The following is a 20,076-nucleotide window of genomic DNA, read 5'->3' as shown; positions in this document are numbered from 1 at the left end:
TGATTTCAGGGACAGATGATAGTAAGTTTGCTGGCTAGTAATCTGCTTGATACTGCTCTGTATTGGAGGGACAGAAGTCTGCAGGGATTTGAGGGACATTTTAGCTTAGGTAGCTTTGCTGGCTAGTAATCTACTGTTCTCTTTAAACAACTGCCATACGTTGACCTTGTAGGCATTGTTTGCCCAGTTTTTTTGGACGCAGCCACTGAAGCACAGTTGCCATAAAAAATATGCCATATAAATGCTGAAAATAGTCATTTTTCGCCATACGTTGACCTTGTAGACATTGTTTGCCCAGTTTTTTTGGTTGCAGCCACTGAAGCACAGTTGCCAGAAAAAATATGCCATATAAATGCTGAAAATAGTCATTTTTCGCCATACGTTGACCTTGTAGACATTGTTTGCCCAGTTTTTTTGGTTGCAGCCACTGAAGCACAGTTGCCAGAAAAAATATGCCATATAAATGCTGAAAATAGTCATTTTTTGCCATATACGTTGAGTCAACGTATGGCAAAAAATTACTATTTTCAGCATTTATATGGCATATTTTTTCTGGCCTCTGTGCTTCAGTGGCTGCGGCCAAAAAAACTGGGCAAACAATGCCTACAAGGTCAACGTATACACTACTACAGCGGTGGATACGGATTACGTAAAATATATTATGGCTGCTTGAAAAAAGTCACTCCGGTGTTTTTTCTGGAGACGGTAATATTATGGATATTTAGACAGAATGTGAACAAGGTCACACAGCTAGATGGCGGGTTGAAGAAAACAGTGTGCAAATAATGCCTACAGGGCAAATAATGCCTAAAAGGTCAACTTATACACTACTACAGCGGTAGTAAAATAAAAAAAAGTAAAATAAAAAAAAAATGAATATTAAAAAAAAGAAATTAAAGTTGGTGCTGCTGAACTACTAGGAGCAGCAGATTAGCACACCAGTCCCACTCCCCAACACTGCTAGACTAATAGCACTGGGCTCTTATAGTAGTAGTAGTAGTAGTAGTAAAACAACAAAAAAATAAATAAAAGCAGTCCATACAAGGACTACTGTTATTGCAGCAGTCAGCAGATGAGATCAGAAGCAGGACAGCTGCCCACTGCAGCTACATACAGAGCACTGCAGTAGAAGGTAGATTACTAGCCAGCAAAGCTACCTAAGCTTAAATGTCCCTCAAACCCCTGCAGACTTCTGTCCCTCCAATAACAGAGCAGTATCAAAAACGATTACTAGCCAGCAAACTTTCAACTGTCCCTGAAATCACTAACAGGCAGCAGCTCTCTCCCTACACTATCTCTTCAGCACACACAGGCAGAGTGAAAAAACGCTGCAGGGCTTCGGTTTTTATAGGGAAGGGGAGTGGTCCAGGGGAGAGCTTCCTGATTGGCTGCCATGTACCTGCTGGTCTGGGGTGAGAGGGCAAAAAAAAGCGCCAACAATGGCGAACCCAAAATGGCGAACGTCGCGCGACGTTCGCGAACTTCCGGCGAGCGCGAACACCCGATGTTCGCGCGAACAAGTTCGCCGGCGAACAGTTCGCGACATCTCTATTGAAATGTACTAAATATTTCCATATGGCTTGGAACCACATAATTAACCTTTTTTACTTATATGGGAAGTCTTAAGGGACAGCTGGGCATGACTTTGTTTAATGTTTTTGACTCTTTCATGAGTGTAGATTATTTACACTATATTCCCAGTTCCTTGAACATTGAAACACATAGAACGATTTCTACTATAAATTTTCATTGATGGAAACTGGTGGTTTGGGTACAAACAAAGGTTCAAAAGAAGTGATAACAGGATTATTCTTTGCAGAAATGTGGAAGATCACATAACTTTTGGATGTATTTTATCAGATCATGCACAGTTTGAGTTTCTTTCTTTTATTCCTGTATCATTGTGAGACACCTTGCTATAATTGACTGCACTGTAATATTGCCCTAAAGCAGGCCTAATTTAAATATATATATATATATATATATATATATATATATATATATATATATATTAAATATACTGTATATATCAGACCTGTCAAGAAATGCACTATAATATTGCTCTAAATCTTAAAATAACCCCATCCAATGCTTTCAGCCATTCCATCTACTCCATTGGGACCCCCTAGAGTAGTAAATCTTACACTTTGGAAACCTTTAATTTATTATACCTTTTAAAGATATAAAACATTACTAGATACTAAAAATAAACAATATGAGAAAAAGGCAGAACTTGATGTGATATAGCCTTTTTTTAACCACAGCAACTGCATTGCTATGTATACCTCCTTCTCTCAAACATGAGGGATGGCATTAGACTCTGCAATGCCAACATGGATTTCCTAATAGCACATTTCAGTGTTAGGGAAGTGGTTAAGTACTATGGAGCTTTAGTGCCAAACATAACAAGCCTGAAGTTTCCTTTCCATAGCACAAGGGGTTTGTATCATGTTATCTGTGTGGTTGCTTTGAGTTAGTGATCAAAGAGGACAGAATAACAGCACCAGGCCTTATGATTCCCTGTGTACTATTTCGGGTTCATGTTTTAATTGTCTCTGTTTCATTAGATATCCGTAGGTGTCATTTATGAAGACCCCAGACAGAAGTGCCTGGCTAGGTTGTATATCTCACGGCAAATTAAAATTATGCTGGGAAATGCCGAGCACAACATCGGCAGCCTTACTACCCATCCTATAGTTAATCAAAGAACATTGATCAGGACACATGGATTTATATAAAGATCAGAAGAATTTATAGTTCATTAGCGTGTATTCTCCACCCAACTGTGTTCTCTTATAGCCATTCTATGTATCACTGTTATAAAAACTCACCCTGGTGGTCCAGTGGGCCGGCGGGGATGCTCGCCTCCAGCAGGGACACCGGGCACGTGCTGCTTCTTAGGGCGCGAGTGTCGTGCACTTGCAGCTTTTATTTGTGCAGTGACGCTGGCGTGTTTACGTCAGCGGGCAATGGCGCGAGTTTGAAATGTATTCAAAGGGACCTTGACGTTGTTATCATTGCCCGTTGTTAGGTTCCATTTCTGAGTTCCTGGGTGCGATTTGCTTGTATTCTGATTCCTGTTTTGACCCTGCCTGCCTGACTATTCCTGATTTCTGTGATCCCGACCTCTGCCTAGTAAACCGACTATTCTGATATCCGTATTCCGACCCGTGCCTGTCTTGACCATTCTAATTGTATTCGTCTATTTCCTTGAACTGTGATCTTCTGCCCAAAGACTTTGTTTAACCATCATGCCCCTCTGCTCCTCCAGAACCCTTAGCTTGGCTCTACTCTTAATAAGACCTGGCGGCATCCAATTAGCCGAGGGCTCCTCCCGAGGTGAAAGGCGGCTGTTAAAGGCGGAAGCAAGAGCCGAGACCAGGGAGCCTAGCATTGGTTCTAGATTCTGGGTGCCGATCGTGACAATCACTTGTCCATTGTGAATTGCTGACTGAGGCTGAAATCAGCCAAGTAGGGCAGGAGGAATCTGTCAGTGATCCACAGCATAGTTCAGATGAAAACCAAATGGTAGAGTGAAGAACTCACAAGTAAATCATTACATATCTAAACAACTGTAGAAAAAATAATAATAGAGACCATTTGTGAAATATATTTATTGAGCATTCACTACAGTTTCAGGACAAAAGAATATTTTACTAAACTGAAGCGTATGCCTACTACTTCTAGATGTCTATCAGGTCTTATCCACATGTCAGGGGTATTAATTCCTTATTCCTTATTTTGCCCTAGACACATATTGGCTGATTAAAAACCCTGAAAAGGTTTGTTACAGTAATCAATAACCGGACTTCTATATTTATGAATGTTGATGTCTGGGAAGCAGTTTGTGCCATGAGACCTCTGCTTATTTTATGGTGAATAATCAGTCCAGCAGTGCAATTTCTTCATACATCTGCAGTTACACCCCTAGATCCACTAATATTTAGATAGATTAAAACAAATGAATTCCCTAGAATTATACATTCTTTATTTTTATTTTTAGTATCAAGAAGCAGAGAAAGCCTTGGATGGCTCAATCAGCGATCTCTCTGAGCTCATCAAGAGGCGCTTGGAAAGTGTTGCCAGTACTGGAAGTTCAGCTAGCTCTGGATTTATTGAAGATAAAAGCTATAGTGACTCAGAGGAGGAGGATGAAGGTACAGAAGAGGGGGATATTGCTTTTTGACTGATGCATTTTTAACCCCAGAATAATAAGGTATTCTGTTAGCAAGCAGAACATATACAGCTACAAGCAGCAATGAGTAAACTTGCACAAATGTCCACAAAACATATCTTCTGGACATGTTTGCCTTTGCACATATCTATGTTGGTGCTGCTGTTCCATTAGCTGGGACATTCTCATTTCAAAACTTTTCTTCCGTGTTCAGTATTGGTAGGTCATGCAAACAGGCTACAAATTGCTGTAGCCCGATTGTTGTAAAGCATTGTCTTTTCCTCCTACCAAACCCTGCAGTATAGAGAACCCAGTGGGCATCCTGAGTATGGAGCAATTATACATGTGCAAAGCAGAACTTGTACTTATGCCAATTAGACATAGTTGTGGAATGCAATTGTTTTTTTTAAATCCACTTCTGAAATTTCCTTTCCATGATAGCACAAAGATAATGTGAATCTGCACGTCCTCTTTTCCAAAATAGTAGGGGAACAGTTCATGGTGGCTTTATCTCTTCCTGATATGTTGTGCCATATGAGAGTACAGCATGTATACCAGGAAGTAGAAGCACAAGAAAAATAAAGCCCCCACCCAATATAACATATTCTATATCTCAAGTGCTCTCTCACTCAAAGTGTAAATAAAACATATCTGGGACTCTTATTTCTGCTTGTATTCCAACAAATGAGGGATACATTACTTATCAGATGCACTACTTCCCACCATTTGATGCCAAACCTTACTCACTGACCTTTATAAATGGAAAAACTATCTGCAGTAAAATATACATCTCAAACAATATGAATAGGGTTCCTGGAAAGCTGTGCGGGTGCATTATTATGAATGTGAGCACAACCTCATTCTATGTTCAGCACTGTGATGCTACTTCTCTTAGATCATGAGGATGTCAGCAAGAGACTGCTAACCATGGAAGATCTCATATGCTACAGTTTCCAGGTTGCAAAGGGCATGGAGTTCCTGGCATCAAGAAAGGTAAGATCACAGTGATGATGGATTAGATATATCATAAAAATGTTCATTCTTATATTGACAGGTATTTTACTTTCCATTTATGTCTTTTAATACTGTAAGTTCACAGTAGGTATGCGATATGAAGTTTTTGTTAGTTAAGGAAGATATGAAAATAGTCCATACTCATCATCCTAGAGCACCTCAAGGAAAGCTGACTGTATGATAATGGCATTAATCTATAGAAATCAAATAGATCCACTGTATTAGACTATTAAGGAGCAGACCCCTAGAGTGCAGGAAGGCCTTGGGAAGAGGGGTCCTGGTAATCTTTGGCAGGTGAATAGTTCACATGGAGTAGTGGTGGGACCAAATTCCTTTGTTCCTGGGGGGTCTAAGTGCCATAAAATTATGAATCTGACTGGATGTGAGTCTGTTCTTTTTAAAACTGGCAAACTATGTTTGTCACATGTGGTTTATGTTGTATATCTTCTAGTATTTTCCTTTTTTGTGTTCTGTAGTGTATTCACCGGGACTTGGCAGCCAGGAATATCCTTCTGTCTGAAAATAATGTGGTGAAGATCTGTGATTTTGGTTTGGCCCGTGATATATACAAAGATCCAGACTATGTGCGAAAAGGAGATGTGAGTAGAACAACAGGGAAACATTTATTTATACATGGAAAGGAAAAATCAAATAACTTATGAAAAAGACCATGCTAAGATTACCAGGGATACTAATAAATGCAGATTGCTGGAATGCACTCATTGCTTTGGAAATTAATAAAAGTAATTAGAAATTAAACAGTTCATTTAGATGTATTCTGGAGACTTTTCTGTGATGCCTTTCAGTTGTATTCATACAATTTGAAATTAGGCAGGTTTAATAGACTGATTTTATAGGTGTCCTGTTTTATATGGGTGAGGTGGGAAGTAATTAGGGTTGCCACCTGGCCGGTATTATACCGGTAAAAATGATGGCTGATCTCAATGTTATTAATAGGGAAAAAAGATCAATATATAGGAAGGCTGGTATTTTTTTCCAGAAAATGTGGCAACCCTAGAAGTAGTAGTAGTGTATGTAATATTGAATGGCATTGCTGTTATAATTACAGCAACTAATGCACATGCTACCTGGTATAATATTCTACTTTCAATGAGTATGTGCTGAAGGATGATGTTTATTCTACTTGTAGGCACGGTTACCCCTTAAATGGATGGCACCTGAAGCTATTTTTGATAAAATCTATACAACAAAAAGTGATGTGTGGTCCTTCGGTGTTCTCTTATGGGAGATATTTTCCCTTGGTAAGTAATCCATTCAGTATCATTACTGAAAACTTTTTGTTCTGTATTTTATAAGATTGGAATCAGCTTTTTATTTTATTTTCCATAGTTAGATTTAATTTTTTTAGTCTGAGGTTACAGAAAAGTGGTTCAGCTTAGTCCTTGACCACAAAAAGCCTGGAAATCAAGCAATTTAAGGTCCTTTCCAAAGGGCTTGGACAGACTGTGCAAGCCTATATGAGAGGAGACAAGAATTTTCCAACCAGCAATGTTATGCCAATGTCAAGGAACACTGTTAACTGTTTCAGAGAAAATGTCAAGTTCATTTTCAGATCTCATCTAGTTTCATATACTATGTACACCTTTCAAAAAGGCTGTACAACATAGCATGCAAATTATTATCCAGTGCTGGTTCATTACCTGAAAATGAAGGGGGTTCTTGTTTTATTACAACTCCATGTTTCAAGAGGACATTGTTGGTATTAATACAATTTTTAAACTCCAATAAGCCTGAAGTGGGGTGTGAAGTGGGGTGCAATGTCACTGTATATATAGACTCATAAGAGTCATCAGTTTCTGTAATGTGTCATAATTATTCATCCTGATGACTTAAAGGGGTTGTTCACCTTTAAATCAACTTTTAGTATGATGTAGAGAAGGATATTCTGAGACACTTTGCAATTTGTTTTCATTTTTCATTATTTGTGGTTTTGAGTTAATTATTTTTTTATTCACCAGTTTGCAATTTCAGCAGTCCTGTTGCTAGGGTCCAAATTACCCTAGCAACCATTCATTGACCTGAATAAGAGACTGGACTATGAATAGGGGAGGCCTGAATAGAAAGATGAGTAAAAAAAATAACAATAACAATACACATGTAGCCGTACGATGCATTTGTTTTTTTTGGTGGGGTCAGTGACTCCCAATTGAAGGCTGGAAGAAGGCCTGAATAGAAAGATGAGTAAAAAAAATAACAATAACAATACACATGTAGCCGTACGATGCATTTGTTTTTTTTGGTGGGGTCAGTGACTCCCAATTGAAGGCTGGAAGAAGAAGGCAAATAATCCAGGAACTATAAAAATAAATAATGAAGGACAATTGCAAAGTTGCTTAGACTTAGGGGCACATTTACTTAGGGTCAAATATCGAGGGTTAATTAACCTTTGATATTCGACTGCCGAATTAAAACCCTTCGACTTCGAATATCGAAGTCGAAGGATTTAGCGAAGGAATCGAAGGAATAATCGTTCGATCAAACAATTAAATCCTTCGAATCGAACGATTTTAATCCATCGATCTAAGGATTATCCTTTTGATCAGAAAAACCTTGGAAAGCCTATGGGGACCTTCGCCATAGGCTAACATTGGCCTCGGTAGGTTTTAGGTGACAAACCTAAATTCGATTATTGAATGGTCGAATATTCGAACGATTTTTAGTTCGAATCATTCGATTCGAAGTCGAAGGTCATAGTCGAAGGTCGAAGTAGCCAATTCGATGGTCGAAGTAGCCAAAAAAAACCATTCGAAAATCAAAGTTTTTTTCCTCTATTCCTTCACTCGAGCTTAGTGAATGGGCTCTTAGGCTAAGGCCACACTAGGCGATAGCGCCGCGATTTGACTCGCGGCGACTTTTCGCCGCGACTTTTAAGCCGCAATCGATGGGGAAACTTTTGCGCTGGCGTCTATGGGGAATCGCGAAAAATCGCGAGCGTAAAAACACACGCGGCGATCTTTTCTCTACTGTCGCTCGAAATTGCCTCGCTAGGTGATTTCGAGCGACAATAGAAAAAAGATCGCCGCGTGTGTTTTTACGCTGGCGATTTTTCGCGATTCCCCATAGACGCCAGCGCAAAAGTTTCCCCAGCGATTGCGGCTTAAAAGTCGCGGCGAAAAGTCGCCGCGAGTCAAATCGCAGCGCTATCGCCTAGTGTGGCCTTAGCCTTAGAGTAAATACGGAAAGATCCCTTATCAGGAAAACTGAAGGTCCTGAGCATTCTGGATAACATGACTCATACCTACTGTATGTACGTTATAGGCCCTTTCCAGCCCTGTTAAGAGATAATAAAGGTGGAATGACAGCTACTATTAATTTATTCTGCTGTTCTGTTTTGTATAGGTAACTGAACATTAAGGAGATTATTTAGCAAAGGTCAAATGCAATGTGAATGTGAATTCTTTTTACATTTTATTAAAAATTCGAATGGTTATTTATGAAATTAAATTTGTTTGAATAGTCCCGACCCGAAAACTCGTATTGAATTTGAATCAAATTCTAATCTAGTTTTCTCAAAAAAATCCAATGATTTTTGCACATCAAATTTTTTTTTGCCGCATCTATGGGACGTCATTTTTGAAACAAAACTTGGCAAAAAAATTTCTCATCACCACTACTCAATATGTTCAAATAGTTCAAGGGACCTCTGCCATTGACTCCTACATGAACTCAGCAGGTTTTAGGTAGATAATAGTCTAGATAATAGATTATAGTAGATAATAGTAGATAATAGTCTACTGTTTCCTGGGCTGAGGTGTGATAAATCTCAGATTCTAATTAAAATTTGAGTTGGTGGTTTTTAATTTTCAATTTTTACCATTGGAACCTTAGTAAATCTGCTCCTATATGTACCAATAACATGCATAGCTTTGCCCACTATATCTTAAGAATGGTTTGAGGACAAAAAAAGATTTAAAGGAACAGTTCAGTGTGAAAATAAAAACTGTGTAAATATATAGCCTGTGCAAAATAAAAAATGTTTCTAATATAGTTAGTTAGCCAAAAATGTATAAAGGTTGAAGTGACTGGATGTCCAACAGAACACTGCTTATTTACTACTTACCTGCTTTTCAGCTCTATAACTCTGAACTATTCAGTTAATTGAAGGGGGGCCATATAGTACTTATCTGTTCAGTGAGTTTGCCATTAATCCTCAGCATACAGCTCAGATTCAAAAGCAACATATTTGACCTATGTGGCCCCCCTCAAGTCTCTGATTGGTTACTGCCTGGTAACCAGGGCCACCAGGCAGTGTAAACAAAGAGAGCTGAAAAGCAGGAAGTAGTGTTCTGGCTATTATGTTACACATCCAGTCACTTACATTTTGGGCTAACTAACTATATTAGAAACATTTTTTATTTTGCACAGCCTATTGATTGATCGAATTTTTAATTTTACACTGAACAATTCCTTTAAAAAAGTGTCAGGGGGCCTAACGTCAAGGTTCAGGCAGGTTCAAAAGTCCAGGAATATTGATGTGTTCCTGTGTGTGCTTGGCTGGAAGCCTTGAGAGAAATGCTGCCAAGTTGACTTAATTTCTTTGAACTGCATATGTTTGAGTTAATTAACTGATCAGTGATGCAATGTAGAGGACTTTGAAATAATAGCCTGGGCCCCTAGGGATATTAAAAATGTAATTTCTTTGGCTTAATAATAATGGAACTTGTAAAGTCTGAGCCATACTGTTCATGGCATGGACAGCAGGTGCCATGTCAGACTTTGCCACGTCAGAATTGAGAGTTTTAGCATGATCTGCCTCAGCTTGCCGAAGGCTGTTGGAAGTTGTAGTTTCACAGAAGCTTTATTTTGGTCTTCCAAGAATACCACATTGTCTGTGGCAGTATCCGGTACTGATGTCAGATATAATTACTATATATATGATCTGTCTTATCATGAGTCTAATAAACAATTAATGATAGTTGATTCTTACTCTTTTAGAGAGCTAAACAGTCTTACACTTAAACGGGAAACATTTTATAAATGTATCCATTCACACAAAAGTGGATGAGGCCTCGGGCTAGATCAGGATGTGCCAATATTATTCCAGTTTTCCAGGATCTAATGTTGAGAAATATGACTGAGCACTGAGACTGTGTGTAGGTGGAGATTGCTATTGAATATTTTAGACTTGAGCAAAAAGTAATACTTTAAATATATCACAAAGTTGTACAGGAGCATTAAGGGGTGTAAGAGCATTTCGGGAGCACTTGTTCCCCCTTGTGCACTGAGCACTGCAATGAAAAACCTATCACTCAGTACAGAGAGCAGCATCAGGATGAGGCAGGTAGAGGCAGGTAGGGAGCATACAAATATTGTCTGATAATGACATTTTTTGCACTATGTGCTCTGTGTTCACAAATTAGCCCTAAAGTATTTTTCCTAATCTATAGGAAATTGCAGTAATGCTATTCTCTAAGGATTTTATCTGAGCCTTTCCTTTGCAGTGCTGTTATGTGAGAAATTGCAGGTCATTCACATTTTAGGCAATAATTACAGTTACTCAACCACAAGGTTAGATTTAATCACCCAAAGGCCAGAGTTAAAGTTAGAGCACCCTGGCATTGAAGGATGGCAAGGTGCCCCAAGTAAGGTTTGTGAGTGATGGAGCTGATATAAAACATAATGGCAAGACAGTGCAAACATTCTTATTTGCTTCTTACAAGGCTTAATTCATAGTATGACTTTCAACAGCATCAAAGAGTTACGACCAACTGGTTGACCATTGAGGATAATATTGCAATAAGTTAGTATTTATGAAGCCAGAAAGAAACTTCTCTACTGCCTTGTGGTTAAAAAGTGTTTTTTTTTGTGTGTAATGTATTAGGGATGATAATTGGAACACGTGTGCTTTCATTACAGCTAAAGGCATTTGTGGGCCCAATGCCTGGGCTTTTCTGAAAGCATATGTGATATTTTGGATGAGGTTTCAGTTTATGAGAACAGCATGCCAGTAGAGATAATTTAGACTTTTTACACTTCTCTCCCTATTAGGTGCTTCACCCTATCCAGGAGTGCAAATTGATGAAGATTTCTGTTGTCAGCTAAAGGAAGGGACTCGCATGAGATCCCCAGAATATTGCAGTCCTGAAATGTAAGTCACGTTGTGTATAAAGTAGGGATGGACAAACAATGTAGCGCACCTTGCATGATTTTTTGCCTGGTAGCAAAAACAGTGAATTGTGGGATAAGATTTGGGGCCTTGTGATGCAATTATAAGAGAAGAATTGATTCAACCATAGTCTATGCTAATATGACACAAACTGAATTATTACTGTGAAACATACAGTATATATTTAATAATTCTGTTTAGCACACTGTGCCTAGGCCTGTGTTCCTGAATTGGAATTTCTTGCTTTTTATTTCTCTAGTTACCAGACCATGTTGGATTGCTGGCAGGGAGAGCCAACAGACCGCCCCACATTTACCAGTCTGGTGGAACGCCTAGGAGATCTCCTTCAGGCCAGTGTTCAACAGGTGTGATCCCTTTTCTCTTCATTTCTAAGAATTTTCAGAAGGTGTAAAACAGTATGAATTTATTACTATTTATGAGAGACCCACCTATTTAAAAATGGCACCATCACCCATTCTTTTGGTTAAGGCTGTAACATGTTTATTTTTTTTGGTCTGCAATGTAATAGACTTTTATTTTTATCATGCAAACGAACATACTTTAGTACCAGTTATTTGTTATGTTTTGGGTAGCCGAGGATGAGGAGAGTATAACAGTGCTTTATTAGCAGAGTCATGCAGGCATTTCACAACAGTAACTTTCACTTTTACGCTGACAGGACGTATGCACAGATAAGTCTGAGCACAGTGACATCTACAGGCTATTTGCATGAACACCACATTATTGTATTGTCAACTCTAATCATACTGTTCACTTTGAAAATGGCAATAAACATAACTGGGAAAAATGGTCACCAGCTACATGTAGCCCCCAAAACTCCATGCTCTTTATTCTCTTTATTTTGGGGGTCATAGTCTGGCTGAGGTGTTAAAGCCTGGTTCTTGTATTTTCTTCTAACATTGTTAGTGCATGTATTATCTTCAGCCTCAAAGTGAATTTAACGTTTAGTCATGTCCCTCAGGATGTTAATAGTGGGTCTGCTCTTCCTTCAATTTCACCTGCAGGAGGGAAAGGACTATATTCCACTAAACATGGCTTTGTGTCCAGATGGAGAAACCAAGACTGGAAGCAAAGAACCAAGCCAAAGAGATTCACTCACACAATGGAGCATACTAGAAACTGGGTGAGATATTGATTTGTAAAAGAGACTTAGCACACACCCCTGCCCAACTCTGCATACAGAGGAAATGTTTTGTTTTTAAAACTCATTTCCCTTGCTCCTAATCCTAATTTAAGTACAGTGAAACATGAAAATAGAGGCCATTTGTTTGCTTGTATACATATGTATAACAAGAGGAAGCCCTCAACACTCTCTATAGACAGCAGTTACCAGTTACCCCCTGTTATCATTAATTCATGGTACTGGTGGGATTTTTTAAGTTTGTTTGAGCTTAGAAATTCAGTATTGCAATACACATTTATGAGTATAATGGCAAATATCTAGAACAGTGATCCCCAACCAGTGGCTTGTGAGTAACATGTTGCTTTTCAACTCCTTGGACCTTGCTCCCAGTGCCCCCAAAGCAGGTGCTTATTTTTAATTCCTGGCATGAATGCAAGTTTTAGTTGCATAAAAACCTTGTGCATTGTCAAACAGAGCCTCCTGTAGGTTGCAAGTCCTAATAGGGGCCACCAATAGCCAATCACAACACGTATTTGTTATTTGGCACCCCCAGGAACTTTTTGCAAATATTGAAATTGTATTTGCTGCTGTTAGCAGATAGTAGAGTACCCTAGTAGAGATAGATTTTAGCCCTGATTGGAAAAGGTCATCTCTATATTTAAATATGTTTTTCAATGTATTGATAATTTCCTACATGACTTAAAGTAATACATCAATAAATGCTTGAACTCGCACCCGTCTATTGCTTCCATATGTAAAGCGAAAGTTGTGCAGGCTCCCAGCTAATAGCAGTCATGCAAAAAATGCACAACATTTAACTGGAGACAATTGCCTTCATCTGATGTCAGGTAAAGGGTTAAAAGAGACATTTGCAGTGAGGGTTCTGCAGGCTAGATGTGGTTGTTGGGCAGGATGTGGTAGATAGTTTCTAACTGTTTTGCTTAAATAACAGGATTTTAACAGGATCAGAATTAAAAAGGGGGGATATACTGTATGTTAGTAAGTCAGGAGATTTTTAATGGAAACAATGATCTGCACTGGACTAAAAAGCAATATATATGCTATATGCTGTTTCTTTTAAAGATACATGATTATTATAAAATACATGAAATAGGCCCTTAGAACCCCTATGTGCCAAGCAAGTTAACAAACCTACATTATCAGGAAGTATTTCTGGGTGGTTTGCTAATGGTAATCTTTGTCACCCCCTGGCAATCAAAGCAGTACTGACATGTCTCAGCTAACGCAAGCATTGGATTCGTAATATCAAAATGTGTTTTATTACAATATAAAATGATTTATAAATGTTCTCTTAGTGAATGCACATGCTAGTATTAGTTCTAACTAATGGGAGAATTTGATTCCTGGCATACAATAACATAGCGTTTGCAATTAGCTTTTTATTTTATTTATTTTAACAAAAAATCAGAACAAATCTGACACATTTCCACCCAGAGTGTGCATTCTATTGCTTAGTGTGTCTGGAGGGCAGGACTTGCACAGACTGTACAGCTAGGAGGATGCACCTGCCAGTCACTACCATCATCAGTATGTATTGATATTGTTCTAATAACTTACCCTGCATTTACAATAATATGCAAAAATGAACATGCAACAGCTATCATTATTATTTAACACATTGATACAGCACCAACATATTTCACAGAGTTGAAGGTTGTACAATAAATGGGTGTATGCACTGACCATGCAGATTACATCCAAAAAACAACCAATCGGTAAAGAGGATCCTGCCCAAAAGAGCTTACAATCTATTTACTATGAACAGGAGAACTGCAAAACTAAGCACAATAAACTAAGCAGAATAAAGTATACCACCCCACACTATCAGATGCTCATATGCACTACAGAGAAGAAAGCAACAAGTGTCAAATTCTTAGTGCACCAACTAGGGGGACCCTTGGACACATTATGTGCCAAATCCAGTTAGTTTAGAAGTAACAGTTCCCCTTTATAACTAGCTATTCTGGAAACCAATTCTAGCTGGAGTCACACACAGATAGGATTATATTAGAAAGGTTACACCCATGTATCACTTATCACCAGTTATATCTCATAGATATGTTTATCCGTGAATAACATTTTAGTTTATGAAAGATCTGTCAGTACTTTGGCACTTTGGGATGAAGCTTACATGGAAGACAAACATTGTTTCCTTGACTCCCTGTGTAGTTCCTAGGTAGTTGTGTAAATCACATACAATTAGTTCCACTCCTTAAAACCGAATCCCGACTGAACGAACAACATGTAGTTTAGCTTCAGTTTACACAAGGAGATATTGGGACTTGTATCAAAGAACCCTCTGTGTCCGACTCAAGCTTTGGCTCTTGTGTTTTCCAGAAACAACAAGAACCTACCACTGAATGTGAAGACCTTTGACGAGGTGCCAGTGGGAAAGGACAAAGTTCTCAATGAGGTAAACACTTGCAAAAGGATTAACAGTGAATGTCTTCTGTACTGTTCCCCAGAAATCTGTATCTGTAAACATGGTGCATGCTGCAAAAGCATATCCTGCAGGTGTGAGCGTGGGAATGAAATATAAAGCCAACACAAAGCAATGGCAAACACACATTAGTCTAATTTTTATCCCTGTTCCTCTCCCCTATTCTTTAATATGTCCAGATATACAGAGCAACAGTCAGTAGCAACAATTACATGGTAAAATCCTGTAACTTAACAGGTGGTTGCTATGTAAACTGATCCAAGCAACCTGAGAAAATCAGATGAGCAGCAGGATACGCATGAACAAATCTACTGTTATACAAAATGATATACTTTTCTTCGATATTAGATTGTTATCTTATATCAGGAGGCTTCACCCTTTAAGCATGTCCTTGTTTGTATAATGCTTTGTTTTTAATCATCCTTGGCAGAGACTTGTTTGCTTACCAGGGCAGTAGGTCCCCTTTGATAATGGCTTTGTAGACATTTATTGGTTTATAATTACATTAAGACACAAAAGAAAATGGTGCGGAGCACAGGGAGTGCTGCTCTTTCTTGAACGCTTAATCCGTTAGACTCAGCTCCTAGTTCCTAACCAAACATATTACAAGCAGCATCCTGTTTCCATATTCATTACCATTTCACAGACACTGGGAAAGTTTTTTGTGTAAATAATCAGAGATATATTCAATGGCCACTCTCGTTCAGCCCATTAGTGATTAAATTCTCCTGGAAACTGTCTGTACAGTTACTAAAGTCTGTATGCTTTTCTGAGCAGCCACCTGCCCATATAAAGCTGACCAGGCATTCTGGGGAGATATAATAAATAACCTGGCTAGACTTCTCATAATATAATCTGGGTTACTATGAAAATACATTGGTGCCAGTGACAGATAGTGACAGCCTTCACACGTGCCAGGAAGAAAAAAATTGAATAATATCGGGATTTTTTCCATATCTCTATGTTGAATATATATATGAATAGTCATGTATTCTGTTATTGTGGTAAGCACTGCAGACTTGCAATGAAAAATAGTAGAGAGTTGGACGTAAGCCATTGTAAAGCATTGTTACGTGTTTTAACTGAGCTACCAATTAAAAAAGGATTATGAGTTTCCAGGTGTCATTAAAACAGTACACAAGAAAATTAATATCATGTTAATTATATCTTTATAACCAGTGCTAAATAATACAGTTATAATCGGCGATTAGTGATATTATTTCTGTCGCCACTCATTGAAACTTGTGTATTATAGTAAATAATGTCCCCCCTGCTATATTAGAATATTTTAATGACATTAAAGTTCCTTGACCTTGGTTTGGCTGAATCTCAGAATCCTTGGGTACAGATATGGCGGAATACCAAACAGAATCTAAATCCTCACGAATAGCCGATGCGTGAGCATAAAAAGCTGCAGCAAATTTTCTCCATTATATAATAGGGTTTGGATTTGGTTTAGCCAAGATTTTGGAATAAGCCAAATCTGAATCCTGATAAAAATGGCTCGGATTTGGCCAAATCTGGGATTCAGTACATCCCTACTTTATATGTTCACAGATGTCCTTGGTGACTTATAATATCCTTATATTTTTTTTTACAATTAAAATGTTCAAATTGTTTTAGAATAGGGGGTCCATTATACCCTATACTAAGGGTTTGCAGCATTAGAGAAGGAGTTAAGATTGCTAAACGATAAAGAATTTGTTGAGAGGTTGTGCTTCATATAAGGTAATTCCTAGGGCAAGGACCCCAATAAAATGCAACACTGTTTTTAACAATCAAAGTGAGAAAATCTTATGCTGACTGTAACCTTTAAAGTGGACCTGTCACTCTAAAAAATAATTCCAAATCCTTTTCTATCATGGTAATTGAAAACTGATGAAAACTATCTTTTTTTCACACTCAGTAAATCACTTCAGCTTGATAATTTATTAATCATTTATTAATTAATTTAGAAAAAAATAGAAAAAAATAATTATTTGAGGTTACCAATCCATATAAATAACACGTTCAACAATTTATGTATTAGACAATAACAATTTCAAGTGTATAAATCAATTGAGCAATTTATATGTGTGTCTAAAAAGTCAATTAATGAATTCATTTCAGAATTAGTTCATATTTGATTGCTATTAAAAACATCTTGTGGAGATATTGGTGTAATGGCCTGTTGTCTGTATAAATAGTGAGCAAAAACAATTTTATAATGATATATGGCCACAAATATCTCTCACTGGCAAATGTATCAAAAGAGGGAATGTTTTGTATCCATATAGTAATCTGTTTCTGCTATTAGTAACAGTTTTATTTAGTCTTAAGCGCAACAATGTAGCCCTTACATTTTAGTCAGCTATTCCTTTTCTATCATGTTAGTTGAATTCAATAAACTTTACTTACACTATATAAATTATTTAAATATTGTTCCTTGCAGTCTTGAAATTCACAATCGCAGCATACAGACAGACAGCATTTTGTTATTAGGGACAGTAACACCAACAAATGTTGCCATTCTTTTAAAACACTTTCATGTTGTGGTGTTTCTGTTCTGGTATCATTTATATTACTGCCAAAAATAAGTTCATCTCTCACTGATGCCTTCATTTATGAAAACATGTTTATTTGCAGTTCCTCTGAACAAAAACTGCACCCAGTAGTCAGTGATGTCATTGTTACTGATTGCCACTGCATTTCAAAATAATATGTATGCAACAAGCACATGATAAATCATTTACATTGTTCTAGAAGCTTCGTAAGACAAAGTAAATATTCTTGTTGTGGTCTGTCACAGGAGAATGAATCTGACAGCGGGATGATCCTATCCACCATGGAAGTTAAGAGCCTTAAGCGACAAGAAACCCGGTCATGGCCATTTGGAATTATAGCTCATGCGTAAGTCAAGATTTTACTAAGAAGGTAGCATAGAAAAAGTATTTAACTTTAAGTTATGAGAGGTCAAGGCAAATGCTATATATGAATCTTTAGTCCTTTGGCAAAGGATTCATCTTATAACAGTCTTTGTGCAAACCTTCTCCTAAGTTTGGTTCATTCCAAGTTGAAATGTGCTAAAACAGAATATAGATTGTAATCTACCTGCAGACATTGAACTGGTGCTCATAAACCACTCAATTAGAGCACTTATAATTCAGATTTGCATAAACTGTGACTTGCCGATTGGGTGCAAGACCCTGCAGTAGCAGAACACTTTACTAGAATACCTTACTGGTAAGTAGGCCCTGTATTTGTAATATCTGGGTAACTCTATAATAGTATAAAGCAGAGGGTTTCCGTCTGTTTACATACAAGCCCCCTTTTGTTGTCAAAGTTATAAAAATAAAAACATTGTCACTTAGCTCTAGGAAAATCTAGAACATTAAACCTCAAATTTTTCTAGTCGAGTTTTTAAAGGGGAAAAACTAAAATTTTTAGAGGAAAAAAAAACTAAAATGTTTTGAAATTAATATTATTCTCCAAAGCTGCTAAAAATTTTAACCCAAAAATAATCCAGCTAAAACCTGTCCATAGCAGATGGTCCATTTAACTATGGAAACATGTTTTTTACTTTCAGGATTCTTATGGCTTCAGGCTGTTTGCACTGGTTTTCATTCAATAATCCAATTTACATTTACTTTTGGGCGACAACTCGAAACACTTGATTTTGTTACAACTTTTTCTCTCGCTGATTTTTTGAGAACTTTTATTGGGAAATTAAGGGCATTCAGGTTTAGGAGTTTGGTCAAATGTTTTTTCTAATAAAGTAGGAAAAATTTGAGATTTAGCCTCAATATGTGCATTCCTCAATGTGCATTTCTTGATATTCAGAATAGCAAACATATACTTTTCTGGCCGTGGAGAAACACCAGGGCTGGACAGATACAACCTCTGCCTCCTGTTACTTACTTTACCTGCCACACAAACAAAGGTATAAGTGAGCATTTATGGGGTAAAAACAACTCTGTATATGCAGTAACCAGCAGGTACAATTAAATTAAACCAAAAACATTATTGGGAGGTTAACTGACATTTCTCCACCAGAGGACAAAATGTAGCCCTGTCCACCCAAACACTGTTTTGCTGCAGCCCATGGAGAAGTCAGGACTCTCAGGAGACAGATCAGGTCTATGAACAGCAGTTTAGAGGGATATGACTTACTGTATAAGACAACTTTAAAGTTTATTATCTATTTCCTAACCTCATGTCTCAAGGGTTCTGCACCACAATAATCACTTACAATTCCAGGGTTTTGTAAAATCAGCTTATATGTATATTGTTCCGCAAAGTTGGATCATAATGCCTATAATTGCATTAAATTAATGCCCAAGATCTGTAAGGTCTACTAATTGTATTAACACAGTGCCCAAAGGCTGTAAACTCATGAGTCATATATATTTGTTTATTGTATTAACACAGTAACCAAAAGCTACAGCAACTGTAAGCTTTATATATGCATTCACACACTGTTCAAAAGCTACATCAGCAAAGCGGGGATAAAGACTGGAGACAATTGCTGCATACATTATGGGATAAAGTACTTCAGAAACATTTACCTTGGATCCATTTCAAACACTTTGTCTCCTTTGTGAATCATTAGATTGAGCTTTCCAGTACAGCTTTCCTCTTGCCAGGCCCTGCTGTGTCTTTTACTGGTGAGATATTTGTTTTCTGCGCCTGGCAAACTAACTAAAGGACAGGGTCAAAATATGTCTGACCCACCTCCAAAAAAATGGTTACACTTTAAATACGTCTGTAAGCAATTTTTTTTGCATGAAGCTGAGATCCAGTAGTATTATTTGTATATTATGATTTGTATGTATTAATCAACCCTAGACACCCATGAACACATAAACCCATAAACATAAAAAATGTAAATTTCCACCAGAGTAATAAACCATAGAAACTAACCAGCAATTAGCTTTGATACATTTAGTGCATATAAAATAATAAATGCAAATATCTGATTGGTTGCTGTGGGTTACTACCTATAGGTAGATTTGTACCTGGTTATGCTAAGGCTAAACAAGTTGGAATCTAACCTATAGCCAAAAGCATAGTCTGACTTATCGCACAGATAAGTCTGACAAATCGCACTAGACACCCCCATTGCTGCAAAAGTCAAAATATACCAGATCTATAGAGGTGTTTCCTTTAGTTGTTGATTA

General features: G+C 37.6%; 1 protein-coding gene across 1 annotated transcript in view; it reads left to right on the top strand.

The window, feature by feature from the left end:
* kdrl.S (kinase insert domain receptor like S homeolog) overlaps positions 1-20,076 on the top strand; it is a 184,386-nt gene that overhangs the window by 162,145 nt on the left and 2,165 nt on the right. The window contains exons 21-29 of the mRNA XM_041574719.1: positions 4,004-4,157; positions 5,070-5,167; positions 5,665-5,787; positions 6,339-6,450; positions 11,198-11,297; positions 11,575-11,680; positions 12,341-12,459; positions 14,818-14,893; positions 17,709-17,809. Of these exons, the coding sequence (XP_041430653.1) occupies positions 4,004-4,157; positions 5,070-5,167; positions 5,665-5,787; positions 6,339-6,450; positions 11,198-11,297; positions 11,575-11,680; positions 12,341-12,459; positions 14,818-14,893; positions 17,709-17,809 (989 nt within the window). The remainder of the gene's footprint in view (positions 1-4,003; positions 4,158-5,069; positions 5,168-5,664; positions 5,788-6,338; positions 6,451-11,197; positions 11,298-11,574; positions 11,681-12,340; positions 12,460-14,817; positions 14,894-17,708; positions 17,810-20,076) is intronic.

Source organism: Xenopus laevis, chromosome 8S, assembly GCF_017654675.1.
Source record: "Xenopus laevis strain J_2021 chromosome 8S, Xenopus_laevis_v10.1, whole genome shotgun sequence".
Taxonomy (NCBI): domain Eukaryota; kingdom Metazoa; phylum Chordata; class Amphibia; order Anura; family Pipidae; genus Xenopus; species Xenopus laevis.
Note: the sequence above shows the minus strand (reverse complement) of the source record. Positions and strands in the feature narration are given on the sequence as shown.